The 12,572-nt window shown below is 40.3% G+C and overlaps 2 protein-coding genes and 1 non-coding gene across 4 annotated transcripts in view; 1 reads left to right on the top strand and 2 right to left on the bottom strand.

Annotated features, from left to right (window-relative positions):
* LOC146987009 (tensin-2-like) overlaps positions 1 to 1,722 on the top strand; it is a 36,442-nt gene extending 34,720 nt beyond the window's left edge. The window contains exons 25-28 of one of the 2 annotated variants that reach the window (XM_085775933.1): positions 486 to 654; positions 782 to 850; positions 1,088 to 1,117; positions 1,293 to 1,722. In XM_085775933.1, the coding sequence (XP_085632059.1) occupies positions 486 to 654; positions 782 to 850; positions 1,088 to 1,117; positions 1,293 to 1,437 (413 nt within the window). In that variant the 3' untranslated portion in view covers positions 1,438 to 1,722. The remainder of the gene's footprint in view (positions 1 to 485; positions 655 to 781; positions 851 to 1,087; positions 1,118 to 1,292) is intronic. The other variant, XM_085775934.1, reaches the window with a different exon arrangement.
* Positions 1 to 12,572, bottom strand: part of LOC146987004 (heme transporter hrg1-A-like) — a 349,260-nt gene that overhangs the window by 218,862 nt on the left and 117,826 nt on the right. The gene's annotated exons all lie outside the window — the stretch shown is intronic.
* trnaq-uug (transfer RNA glutamine (anticodon UUG)) lies at positions 3,812 to 3,883 on the bottom strand. The gene has a single exon. It is a non-coding gene; the product is annotated as a tRNA-Gln (tRNA).

Raw genomic sequence — 12,572 nt, 5'->3', positions numbered from 1 at the left:
TAATTGCATTATAATGTCTAGGAAAAACAGTCAATTTCATAGTAATGTTGAGAAATAAAGCCAAGAAAGCCAATATAGCACAGAAATGACAGTCAATTGCAAGGACTTGGTGGAGAAAAAAAATGACCACATGAAATGCATGTGTAATCTTTTGCCTTTATGAAAAACATTACATTACTATGAAATTGGCTGTTTTTTCTAGGCAATTCTTGACATTACTACGCAATTAAATGTTATTTCTAGGCTATTTCTTGACTTTATTACGTAATTAACGGCCTGTAAATTAAAGTTTACTGCTTCCTTGCTGATTCTGATGTTGTATGAACTTCCACACAGGATAAAAACACATGCAGAGTAGTCGATGCACCTCCTTCTTTTGACCAGTAGAGGTTGCTCACGTCTCATGTTCTCATGGCTCTGCCCTGAAGTCTGAACACATTTGCTCACATTAATCCACATTTTCTCTCGTCTCTTTGATGAACCAGCTTGCAACGTGCTCTACCTGAACTCCGTGGAAACTGAATCGCTGACGGGGCCGGAGGCAGTTTCCAAGGCAACCAAGTGCACTTTGGCTCTGAGTCCTCGTCCGGTGGCGACGGTGGTCCACTTTAAAGTGTCCTCTCAGGGGATCACTCTAACGGACAGCAAAAGAAGGTGCATTTTAGATGGTTATTTTATTTTAAAAAATGTTATTTGTTATTGCATCAGGTTTCTGCTGCATCACACAGTTTGATTGAAAACCTTCCACATTATTTTGGTTCCTTTCTTTGCGTCTACACAGGCTGTTTTTCAGGAGACACTACCCAATCAATACCGTCACTTTCAGCAGCCTTGACCCCCAAGACCAGAGGTGAGACACTCATGAAAGGCAGCAATAAATGTGCTCGATAATGCTGCTGCTGCTGCTGCTGCTGCTTCTACACAAATACATCTTGTATTGTCTTATATTTCATAAATATAAGTTGATTTGCTCGTGTGCTTTTTGACTCTTGATAGGTGAATGAGTATGTTGCTGAGTCTCTGTGTCCTAGTTATTCATGTCTTCCTGCATTTTGTCTCTGTCTCAATTTGTGTACCCGTGCTTCAGGTGGACTAATTCTGATAGCACATCATGCAGGTACGTGCTTGTGTCACCGTATGTTTTTCTGACTTGATTTGCATGGCAATTAATCACTACAATTAGATCTGGCTTTCTTTCAGTGTCAAACACTATTTTCTGTCTGGTGTTTTGACCTCTCTCTCTCTTAACGATCTTCTTTTTTTTTTTTTTTTTTTACTTTTTTTTGCTGCAGGATGTTTGGCTTCGTGGCCCGAAGGACGGGCAGCGCCACAGAAAACGTGTGTCACCTTTTTGCAGAGATGGACCCGGAGCAGCCAGCGGTGGCCATTGTCAACTTCATCAACAAAGTCATGCTGGGACCACAGCTACGCAGATGAGAGAGCAAAGTCTGGACTATTGGGGGATGTGGGAGAGATCCTGGCATTGTTTTTTTGTTTTGTTTTTGTATTTTTTAAGTGTGTGCGTGTGTGTGTACATCATGTGTGTGTGTGACTGTGTTCAGCTGTACGACTGTTTTTATAAGAGAAACCAAGAGCTAAATATTGTTTATATGCGAGTTACAGAGGAATAGTTTGATAAACCAAAGACTGACCTACCTTTGGTAAACTTTGCCAAATGAGATTCAAGTGAGATTTTTTATTGTTGCTGTTTTTGCTTTTTTTGTTGTTGTTGTTCTTATGTTAGAAACTCTTCACACGGTGTGCAAAAACAAAACTGCATGGCAATCCAACACCACGGTTTCTCTACATCAACATATGAAGCTGAAGAGATGATGGTATGTAGAAATGTAGAAGAACGTTAGAGTCATGTTGCAGGATGTAAAGTGGGGTAAACGCATTTAATGCTTCCTATGCAGTGTTAGACAGAGTAAAGGAGGTGGTTAAATGTTGGAGGTGAAGTACTTTAAATATCAGAGAAGAACGTGTAAATTGAATCTGCACTGGTACTATGAAGTGTGTATTTTTATTGAAGCGATGACCACAGATGTAGAAGCTTATTGTATTGACAAGTAGATGATTGATGATTTCATATGAAAGTAAAAGGCAGGGTACTAGCTTTGCTTCACAAGAGAAGTAACTCATTTAAAAGACCATGACTTGAATTTACTGAAAGTAAAAAAGTAATTCTGTACATCCAGAGGAAATGTCAATTTCTAAATTTGTTTCTATTTTGTTTTGTTTCTATTGCCTATTTAACCACCCAGTATAACACATAATAAGTGAGTTATGTTTCAGAGAGAAGATTCACTTCAAGCCAAAGACTTCACTCTTGTGTAAAGCTTTTCTGTTGATTGAGTGTTTTTTCTTTCTTTTTTAAAAAGATATCTTTTTGTCATTTGGTATTTCTATGTGTGTGTGTGTGTGTGTGTGTGTGTGTGTGTGTGTGAGAGGTTTTTTTTTTGTTTGTTTTTTATAAATTCAGACAGTATTTAGATGACTTCAGCACAGTTATTATTTTTCATAATGGATTTTTATGTAAAAGAAGTAATATATTTTAGGCCCCTGAGGTGAATGAGAAAGAATGGTGTATGTCATATTTGACAAGAAAATTAAAGCAATAAAATGAAATCAAATACGAGTGCATTCTTCATGAGTCAAAGGCTCCAGTCACGTTTTATATCACTTCATTGCAGAACAGTTGGTGCAATTTTTTATATCCTATTTTATAACTTGCTAAAAAGCAGATGAAGGAGGTAAATGGGACTGAGGACATTATATAGTTTCTTTTCAGTGCACTGCAACAAAAAACAAAACAAAACACAAGTGTCGATAATAAAAAATAAAGTAAATTTAGCTGCTTCAGTGTCATTAGTGTTATTAATAACACCTGTGCTTTTCACAAAGGTCTTTCTCAAGTGAAATAACATCACAACTCATTTTCAACAAACTATCTGATGCTAAAACTTTAGTGGTCGAACAGTTACATCATTTCCATTCATCTACAGAGTCTGTTATCACCAGGAAAGAAAGAAAACTACTTACTGTTTACTGTTATAAACTGTTTTCTTGTCTGTAACAACATCTATTCCACCTCTGTCCGTCCTGGGTGAGGGATCCCTCCTCTGTTGCTCACCCTGAGGTTTCTCCGATTTTTCCCTGTTACAGTAAAAGGGTTTTCTATGGAGTTTTTCCTCAGTGGATGTGAGGGTCTAAGGACAGAGGATGTTGTTATGATGCTATAAAGCCCTTTGAGACAAATTGTTTGTAAAAACGGGCTATACAAATAAAATTGCCTAGCCTTGCCTTAAAAAGAAAAGAAAATCACAAAAAAAGTTTGTGCATTTTTGATATCCTATTTTTTAACTTGCTGACAGCAGATGAAGGAGGTGAATCTGACGGAGGACAGTACAGCCTATAGTTTATGATCAGTGCACTGCAAAAACAACAAAAAACTCAAACACACTACAAATTATAACAGTAAAAGTGTTTCCGGGGACACAGAAACACTTTTGTTCAATGTTTCTTGACTTTAGAAGTTGTTAAATACGCAATTTGCTTGGTTTATTTTAACAAAAACATAAAATGATTCAGGTATTGTTGCAAACAAGTACTGTAAGCTTCGCATTAGCTGAATCCACCACTTCATTATGTCCGCAGAAAGACTTTTGAAAGTTTTTTTTCCCATTATATTCGTGTCTTCGCACATGTTTACAGCAGATTACTATATTGTTACGCCGCATTGAGCCATGGGAGCCACCGTAAACGGCATCACTGGTGTCACAAACTTTACGTCGAGCAGATTAAAAGGATGAGGTCCCACCGAGATTTGAACTCGGATCGCTGGATTCAAAGTCCAGAGTGCTAACCATTACACCATGGGACCAGATGCGTTCAATGGGAGGGTCCGACTCTATTTACAGAATAGACTATGTAGCTCGATGTGTGTATTCACCTCTGTACTATTCATCTGCTGATATATGTGGACAATGACTTTACATATCCCGATAAAACGTAAGGTTACAATACAGGTTAACGTCGTAACTTGACCGTAATCACATCTAACGTTCGATTCGTGCTATGCTAGTTAGCTCCCTGCAGCTAGCCTAGCTAACTGATGCTAGTAACTGGTAACGGAGCTCCGCCGCGTGCTACATCACCATTATTAGCCTGACTGGTTTTAACCTGCACCACGTCCATCTGCAGGAGCACACGGTGGTGCACCACGTTATTAACTAATAAAGACAGTCGGAACTGAAGTTGTCTAAAACACATTGATTGGTGAAGGTTTGACAGAAGAGTCTGCTCCGTTACTTTCTTCAGGTTGAGAGTTACGTCATTTACTTTCATTTTATGGTAGCAGTGCTCAGACGTAAACAAAAATCCACGGTTTTACCATTATGATGGTGAAATTTATTAAATGATATGTCGTGGACTGATTTAAGGTACTTAAGGGTTTCTAATGGTCACAAAATTAAAAATGATAGATCAATAACAATTTATTTTAAAATATACTTGCTTATATTTGCATAGAATAAGACTAGATAAAGTCCATAAATTGAGATCAAAAAGATCAAACCAGTGAAGGAACTTATTTTGTCTGCTAAATTCTCTTTATTTCCTTCCCTCTATTTTATTTTATCATTATTAGTATCTTTGGGCTAATAGCACTTCTACCAAATTGACAGTTCACCCCTTGACCTCTTGTGCTGTTGCAATTAGCCTACAGTTTTTCCCAGTTATTTTGCAAAAGGTCGTAAGGTGGGAAGTCATCCAGAGCAATTCATTCACAAATTCAAGTTTTCGTGTCACTTATTTTGCCAGTGCCAGTGCTCTGCTGACAAGTAAAGACAGTGGAAGTCATGCTATGGGCAAACAAGCTCTAATATATTAATATAATATCTCTCATTTAAACATGGGTTATGGGTTAAGAGCTTCTGATTGGGACAGAAAACAACCTACAAAACTCTAAAATATCAAGGAGAATGTAATGTGAAAACTTCTATAAACTGTATGCTACACTTTTTTATATCACTAATTTAGTCATTCTAAGATCATTTGCCTGCTACTAACACTTCAGATTTATCTTTATCCATGCAATAATGGTTAAAAAAAACATTAAAAAGATTATTCATCTGACCAACCCATATTTATTTTTCTCTCCTCTTATCGTACTCCACCACCTGAGCTCGGCTCAGTACCATGCACTGCACCTGTGTATGCATATAATATTACTGGTTCAGTAATTCCAGCTTATCTTACAAACCATCATTTCTATTTCCCTTATCTTACTCCGCCACCTGAGCTGCTGCCATTTACATAATATGGGAAATATTATAAAATGTATAAGCTTGGAAAAGAAACTGACCCAGAATAAGCTATAGGTAATATAAAGGTAGAAAATAATGTATGTTATTTTGTGAACTGCCTACAAGCTACTCTATGTTACACCAGTTTGTCCAAATACAAAGTAGTTTTTACCTACTGTACTTCTACCACCTGAGCTATACCATTATATCGTACAGAGGTGAGTGCAAGCCTGTGATATGTAAAAGTGACCTTGAACAAGCTGTTATTAAATTTGAACTAACTGATAATGTCTTTTTACCACTATTATTATTATCATTTATCATTTTTACTCCACTGCTACTGTTGATTTCCTCCGAATAACAAAATGATAATGCGGTTTTTGTTCTATCATAAAAATCACAGAACGAACTATACCGTATGTGTTTCTGTGTAAATTAGCCACACGTGTAGCCATTAATTCACATATTATTATTTAGCTAAATAAATCACGATCATAATTAAGTCATTTATCTCATTACCCTTTATTCATTTTCTCTGCTCATCTTCCACTACCAGTGTAATGTAATGTAATATCTTGTAAAAACCAGCTGTATTTCATATGTTGCATCTGTTAACCACACTCAGTTCTCATCATCTGTTCATTCCTTACTCTTCTTGCTGAGTTGTTGCTGTAGATTAGAAGGTGACAAGAAAGCAATCTATTATAGGATGTGATTAAATTGTGTGAACTATAGCCACATATGCCCTTGTCTATCTTTATTGATCATTCAAGGATGATTTTATCTTTTGTGAATCGGTCGTCTTATATGTTTTTCCAGAGATGTAGACACATTTTTACCAGACACAAGTAAAACTAAAAGATTCTGCTGAGGTCCCAAAGTTAGTGTTGAAAACATTGTGTTTATGTGATGGTGGCTTCTGTGTGTTGTGGTATGGTGCCTCGGGCTCAGTACGATGCCTGTGGTGCAGCTCTGAAGCTGCAGTTTATATCTGTCCTTTCTGCTCCTAAGTTGCAGCAACAGGCTTGAACACCACCCCAGAGGTGAAAAAAAGAGAGGGTGATGTGGTTGGTTTCCCACCCCTGATGCCCCTATAGTGCCTCCCTGTGGCAGCACACCATAACAGGGCATTACATGACCACTCCACGATGCCCCTATAGGCCGATCTGTGGTGCATCTTGGAGCAGTAGCATGCCCTAGAGGTGTCCTGCTTGTGTGGATACACCCTGGCTTCACTCCAACCACTGCTCAATACATAGGTCAAATGGACCTTTCTGCGGGTCTATCACCCAGTCCATCTCTGGGGGCAAATGAAATGATAAAATGGACCAGATGGCCCTGTTCCCAGCAGCAAGCGCTGCCTCTTCACTCTCTCTTCACTCTCCACTGCAATAAAAGCGATGTATGACAGAGCTGGGTTTGTTGTACAGACACTCAGCAGGAACATATGCACAATACCTCCACCCTGGGACCTTGATGACAATAAAAAAAACCCAAATGATGCACACCAGGTGCCACCTGACAACAAAGAAGAAACGCTGACCCAGTCAGAGCTGTAGAGCAACCTGAGTTATGGCTAAAAGTTTTTTTTTAAAAAAGAGAATCTATTGTTCTGTAGGTTATAATTTATGTCATGTCTCTCGTCAGATTTGTCTGGTCTCTGTTTGTCCTGTGTTATTTGTCAGGTAATAATGTGAAAAATGGAATAAATGCCTATCATTCATCTAACTGTGGTTGCTTCCAGAGTAGCTTTAAACGAGTAACTATGAGTCAGACTACATGTTTTCATAATGAGAAATGCATACTGTACATATCTCTAGACTCTGTTTAAAAATGAAGAGACATGTACAATGTTCACTGGTTATGTGTTAAAAGGTGTAGTGGTGTGAATGGGACTAGATTCTTGGTTTGTGTGATAGCTACGCACCCGACACACACCAACTATTCACAGTCTCTACAATTAGGTGTTCCCTTTGCACCCAATAATTAGATAGATAATGGTGTTTTTTTTCTCACTCCAGCTTTGCCCTCACCATGTGATGCATTTGAGAGATATAATTTGATGTGTCACCTTTTTAAGTCTTCAATCTTATTTAATTTACCTTAGTTGCTGTAATAATAAAGGCGACACACACCAGTGTAATTGCTTGGATCTAGCTGAGCTGCATTATATAGCAGGCACTCAGGCATTCATGGCTGATTTCCTCTTTGCCATTTTTTGACAACTGCAACACTGTGAGATTTACCATTGTAGTAAATAGCACAAGGACATAGTATGTGTGATAATATAGTACCGTAAATGGGTGATGAGTGGCTCTGTGTTGTCCCTCGCCCTCCCAGAAGAGGGAACCAGAGGAGCTTCAATAGTCCACACACTATAGCCTCCTTTAAGTAGTCAGATCTCCATATTGCAGCTCACACGGGGAGCCTCTGAGGGAAAACAGAACCGTGGTGTGAGGTTTAAGATTTCTCCGTGTGTGAATGAAAGATCACAGCGAGACTCACAGCATCATAAAACATGAGATCTGGTCATGTAGCAAATGTTTATACCTGTTTTCAATAAGTCTTGCTATTCCTGTGCTTTACGGAGTCTAAGAGCAGCAGGAGTCCGGGAACAGGGTCCACCTCTCCACCCCCCCATCTTGGCTATCTTCTGAGGAATTATAAAAAGAAAAATAACCTTTGGTCTCTTGAGTAAATATTAGAAGAAGACAAAGGAATTCCAACAATGCTCAATATTTGCTACAACACACAACTTTGACGACAAGAGGAAATATCTGTTTGTTCAAGCAAAACTTATTAAGTTACACTAATACCAAATCATTAACAACTCTTTGTGTGTCATTAACTACACCTACTTATTAGGTGTGTGTGTGTATTTGTATATTTACATTTGTTAATTATTTATGCTTTGAGAAACACTTCATTACTTTGCTAATTATTTTATTGATCGTATATTATTGAGCCGTAGAGCAGGGGTACTTGTACTTTTCTTTGCCATTTCAATTTATTCTCTCTCTCTCTGCATTTCTGTATTTTAGATGAGTATAAAGCACTTTTGCTGCTGCTGGTTCATCTCTGCTTGGACCAGCAATAGCATTAAAATACATTAAACAAACAAATCATTATGTTTTTAATATATATTGAGATAAATAAGACATAAAACATCATCATGCAATGGTACATAACAGTTTGGGATAGTGGAAGATGGCATAAAACTGTGTAACAAACTAAAACAGTACATACAGAAAGAAGAGAGAACTGTACCGCAGTAATATTTGGTTGCTGATAAGGACAATCCGGTCCTGAACCTGGTGTTCTGGAAAAAAAAAGAGACATACTCTGGTGAAAAAGAGACATACTCTGGTAATGTTTTCCAGAGGGTTCAAGACTAAATGTTTGAGGTTGGGATTTGAGTTTGAGTGTGGTCCTGCATGATTTTGTGGGCCTCCTTCAAGTGTCTCCTGTGGTAAATGTCCTGGAGGGCTGGTCGTTTATTGCCTGTGAGAAACTATGCTGTTTAAATCACCTGCTGCTGTACAGCTTTACAGTCCAGGGCGGAGCAGCTTGGACACCACACGGTGATGCAGCTGCGACGGATACTCTTCTTCGATGCAGCACGTGCAAAAGGTGCAGAGGATCTGTGGAGCCGTGCTGAATTTCTGTGTTAACATTAATCCCTGTTGCTGACCCAAAGGAACTTGAAACTGCTGACACTCGCCACTTAAAGCATATTGATGAGGTTGAGGGTGTTTCCTCCCCTGTCTTTGCTGCTTCCTGAGGTCCACAATCATCTCCCTTCACCCACTTGTCCTGGCGCCACATCAAAGGGTCTCACCTCTGCTTTGTATGCAGACTTATCACTGTCACTGTTGGTGTGGTTTAAGCCTAAAACTTGCACTTTAACAGCTTGGTTTATCATGTGTATGGAAAATGTATTGTTATATAAGAAGTGTACTATCTCTTACTATGTATTTCTGTCATTTAAGTGGCTATGTGGTGATGGCTGAAGTGTCTTTCTCAAACTGATGAAAGTGGGGCAGTGCCGTGCCACACAGTTATACACGATCAGGGAGAAGTGGCACAGGCTTAACACTTGGTCTTGGATGTCTGCAGTGCTGAAAACAAGTGACATAAGTGCCCATGTTCATCACCAGTGGTCTGCCTGTCAGCAAGTGCAGGATTCAGTTGCACATAGTGGTGCTCAGGCACGGCCCCCGAGGATGAAGGGAATTATAATGAATGCCGTGCTGTAATCAACGGTATTCACACATCCGTGCTCCTCTGGTCCCAGTGACAGTGACAGTGACAGGGCAGCGTGTGGTGGCGAGTAAGGTGATGGCATCTTCAATTGATCTATTCAAACTGCAGAGAGTCTGCATTGCCCCGGGGGGAAGCACAGGTCTGCTGTGTGGATGTTGACGTGCAGCCCACAGCGTCTCATGATGACAGATGTAAGTGGAACACAACAGTATAGCACCACAGTGCAGGATATCCTGGGTTTCTTAAAAGAAAACAACAGGAATGCATGTTGTACTGCACCGAAACGTTACAAACTGGAGCTGGCAAAGTGTGAGTGTATCCATTAGGACACCTGCCAGCTGATCAGCACATGCTTTCAGAGTTGGGCCTAGTTCCTAGAGTCGATCTCAGGTGCTTTAAGTGAGTGTGTGAAACTGGGGGCTTCAGTTCGTAGTAGCTCTGGACACAGTGCGTGCTCGCTTGTCTATAGTTCTCAAAAACATAGGACATGTTCAGCTTCTGGCCAGAGGGACATACTGTAGATACATGTGACGCACAGCTGGGCTTCTCTTCATGGCTCTGCGATTGTTCTCAGACCGCCAGAACTGTCCCTTCTGTTAATGTCTGTTTATTTACTACAGATTATTTCCTTCCTATTCACTGTTTCATCAACAGACTTTCCCATTCACATCAGCAGTTGTGTAATTTTAATTTCACTCTGTGCAGGACATTACTTCAGGAAATAGTTTTTCTTTATTGTTTTAATTCAGCTCATTTAGCATGTCCTCTACGTCTAGCCACATGTGCATGTTTAATATGTGTGTTTAACTGATGTAAATGTGTCCCGTATTGTTCCTTTGCACTATAAGAAAATCCTGAAGTCAAGTCTGGCCTTCTTTAAGGCATATGTCAGTATGAGCTGTGTTATTCAAGTTATTTATGTCTCTGCACCAGTGCCACGAATACTAATTCCCGTAGTTTTAGTGGGTCAAGTGTTTTCCACTCTCCTTGTTTCCAAAAAGCAAGCCAGCTCTCTGTGAAGGGCCGGAGCATCTGAGGACACAAAATGGCTGGGCCAGGATACATGTCTGACATGGGTGTTGTGGAGCCAAATAAATCCCTGTTAGCAGAACGGCTTGATCCAGCGCTGGTGCCAGACTTGGAGACGGCCCAAGCCACAGGACAAGGATCAACTCTCCATGAGCATGAACCTAACACCCACACACTTTACTACCAGTTACAGCACATGAATCAACAGTTAATAAGATTATGACACATGTCTAAGGTGCTGAAGGGCTCGCGATATGGTAATTCTGAGGTTAGGACAGAATACAAACCTAGACATAAACAAGTTTGTAGTTTGACATGCGTGCTTGGGTTTTATGGTGTGACCTTAATTGTTGAGTGGCCCTGTAATCTTCAGCCACACAGTGGGTACGAAATGTATAACTGTCTAATGTGGAATGGACTGGAATATTCAGGGAATGTTTGTTGTGAAAATTCTTGTCGTTTCGGAGGCCAAGCTGAACTGGCAAGAGGATTTAGATTTAGAAAGCAGAACAGCAGTGTACAGCATACAGTCGCTTCAGCAGTGCTGTGCTGACGGCTAGATCGATGCAGGGGATAAATAACTTGTGAGACTGTAAGATTCCTGTTACACATTCATACCGAAAAAAAAAGAAGTGATTATTTAGCCCTCTCATTCATTTTGTAAACAGTGAGAGCGATAGGTACAGTGTGTCTTTTTAAAGTTCTTGTGCTTGATACCGACTCATTCTCTGCTTTCACACTTGGGTGCACTGCATTGCAGGTTTGTCTTTTAATTAAAAATATCACAGATAATTTCAAAATAGTCCAAACAGATTGCATGGGATGTAACAGAAATAGTACATTAGTGAACTATTTGTATTCTAAAATATAAGATGTCTTTTTAAAAGCTATTATTGTTTGCCTTATTATCAACATGAATTAATTGACAGCCATCTTCTGTTCACAGTCTGCACAGCTCCAGCTCTAGTTTTCAGCCTGCAGCCTGACTGAAGAACTGTAGAGCTGGAAGAGGATACATGGGACCGGACGGGGCCCTCCTTTCTCCTTCCCCCTCTTCTCTCCCCTTCGTATCTGTAGCCTTTACTGTGTTTACATTACAGACACACCCCTGACCTTCACCCAGGCCCCCTCCGCTGGCCCTAACACCACACACACACACACACACACACACACACACACACACACACACACCACCATTTCCACCACATGCCAGAGCTTCTAAGTGCCATGCATGAGCGAATGTCACTTTAACGAATAGAAAACGATGCAAAAACATATGTATTTTGTACTCAGAAGGGTATAAACATTATATATCATCAGTAGTGTTTGCTCAGTGTGTAGTGGGCTTGTTTAGTTGCTTATTTTTAGCTCACTCGGCCATCTCTCATGCATTGCAAATGTATGGCAACATCGCCATGCAGCGGCATCGCCTCCCAGCCTACCACCGTACTGCAGAGTAGACACACCCCTCCGATACACCCGCCTCACTGCACACACACATTTGCAAATGTGTCAAAGAAATAATGAAGCAGAATGCATCAAACGAACCGCCTCGCATCCCGCTGTTTTCTTATTACTGTTTTAACTGCTTGGTATCGATGGTTGAGGTGTTGCTGATTATTTTCAAACACAAAAAAATACAGGCCTGAGTGAGTGAACGTGGCCACATAACAAAGAAAACCAAGGTGCGTGAGAGAGACTGCGCTGTCAAACAACAACGGGGACCGTTTCCACGCACCGTGTCTAATGTTAGCCCGGTAATCCCCCCACCTCCACCTCCACCTCCACCTCCTCCCCCCTTACGCCGGTTCCTCCCGTTGATTCAGAGATCAGAGGCGAAAAAAAAAAACGGTGTTGCTTTAAACCTCACGCGGTCAAAGTTGTTTACCTCTTCGTTACCTCTGACGTCACGACACACCCCTGTTTGAGGGGGTCGGCCCTTCCGCGTTACGAGCACCGGCGCCGGCCAATCAG

Source organism: Trachurus japonicus, chromosome 5 (genome assembly GCF_045865225.1).
Source record: "Trachurus japonicus isolate A0001 chromosome 5, Traja_1.0".
In the NCBI taxonomy this organism is placed as follows: domain Eukaryota; kingdom Metazoa; phylum Chordata; class Actinopteri; order Carangiformes; family Carangidae; genus Trachurus; species Trachurus japonicus.
Note: the sequence above shows the minus strand (reverse complement) of the source record. Positions and strands in the feature narration are given on the sequence as shown.